At 37.3% G+C, this 1,359-nt stretch overlaps 1 protein-coding gene across 1 annotated transcript in view; it reads right to left on the minus strand.

Annotated features, from left to right (window-relative positions):
• Positions 1-1,359, minus strand: part of OCA2 (OCA2 melanosomal transmembrane protein) — a 178,919-nt gene that overhangs the window by 86,968 nt on the left and 90,592 nt on the right. Inside the window, exon 11 of the mRNA XM_004700033.2 lies at positions 639-786. Coding sequence (XP_004700090.1) covers positions 639-786 — 148 coding nt within the window. The remainder of the gene's footprint in view (positions 1-638; positions 787-1,359) is intronic.

Raw genomic sequence — 1,359 nt, forward strand, 5'->3', positions numbered from 1 at the left:
TTACACAATTGATGTGTGTATGGATTATGATAAGAGTTGTATGAACCCCTAATAAAATGATTTAAAAAAAGAGTCAGAATTGGATCAATGGCAATGGGTTATATACGCCTAATAAGCTGTGTGTGTCTATTCTGACTCAGCAATCCTATAAGACAGAGTAGAACTGACACAGACGGTTTCCTAACCTGTAGTAATTTTTTTCCTATGGAGTCCCTAGAGATTCAAACTGCTGACCTATTGGTTAGTAGCTGAATGCTTAACCATTGCACCAGCTTGAAGACTTGAAAATAAGTTGCTGCGACACTAGTCTATTAGATTAGTGTGTTGCATGGTTCTTAAAAATTCTTATTATACAACAGTTCTGTGTTAAGCTGGAATTGTGGAGTAGGTGAGAGTATGTATTTGCCTCCTGCATTTCTCTCTCCTGGCTGGAAAAATGGGCAAGGTGCTTAATTTCATTGAACCTCTGTTTTCTCCATTTCACGTTAGCTATAATACCAGTGTTCACCACACAGAGCTAGTGTGAGTATTAGTAAAATCATGTGCTTTCAATGTCTGAGGAAAGTGGCTGGTGTCTTAAACTTATTCACTGATCTATATAGACTAGGGCTACAACTATATACATCATAGGAACCCACATTTGGAAGGTGTGCAACCTCCAGGCCAGTAGCTGCTCCAGTTCTTTCACCTTGCCCAAGAGCAAGTGGCGAACCATCGTCTCCTCTCGACTGGCTGGACTGATGCGCTGTGCAGTCAGACGCCACACGTAGATCTCGTGCTTCAGCTCTGTAGAGAAAGAAAACTTGGGTTTGACAAAGACTTCTTAAGTACTGTCCAAAATCAAATTCATAAAATGAAAAAAAAGGATGGATTAAGTATCATCAAAATTTAGATGTTTGTTCTTCGAAAACCATTTTTAACATTGTTAAAAGACAAGCCACAGAATAAAATAAATAATTTGTAAACCTTGTCCCTCCCAAAGGGTGGCATCCAGAATAGATAAAGAACTATCAAAATTACATAATAATTAAACACTTATAAATAGGCATAAGATTTTAATACATAATTCACCAAAGAAAATATATGGATGTCAACTAAGCACAAGAAAACTTGTTCAAAATCATTAGCCTTGAGAATTGGGACCAAATTGAGAATTTTGGCACAGGGAATACATAGGCTATCAGAAATAGGAAAGGACACAAATACAGAGGAGGCATAAATTGACAAATGGGATATACTGAAGATAAAACACCTGTGTACATAGAAAGAATTCACCAAGAGAGTAATAAGAGAGTCCACGGACTGGGAAAACATCTTTAGCAATGACACATCAGACAAAGGCCTTATTACTAAACTCTA

This window comes from Echinops telfairi, unplaced genomic scaffold (assembly GCF_000313985.2).
Source record: "Echinops telfairi isolate 266 unplaced genomic scaffold, ASM31398v2 ScPeMD7_7475;HRSCAF=8513, whole genome shotgun sequence".
NCBI classification, from domain to species: domain Eukaryota; kingdom Metazoa; phylum Chordata; class Mammalia; order Afrosoricida; family Tenrecidae; genus Echinops; species Echinops telfairi.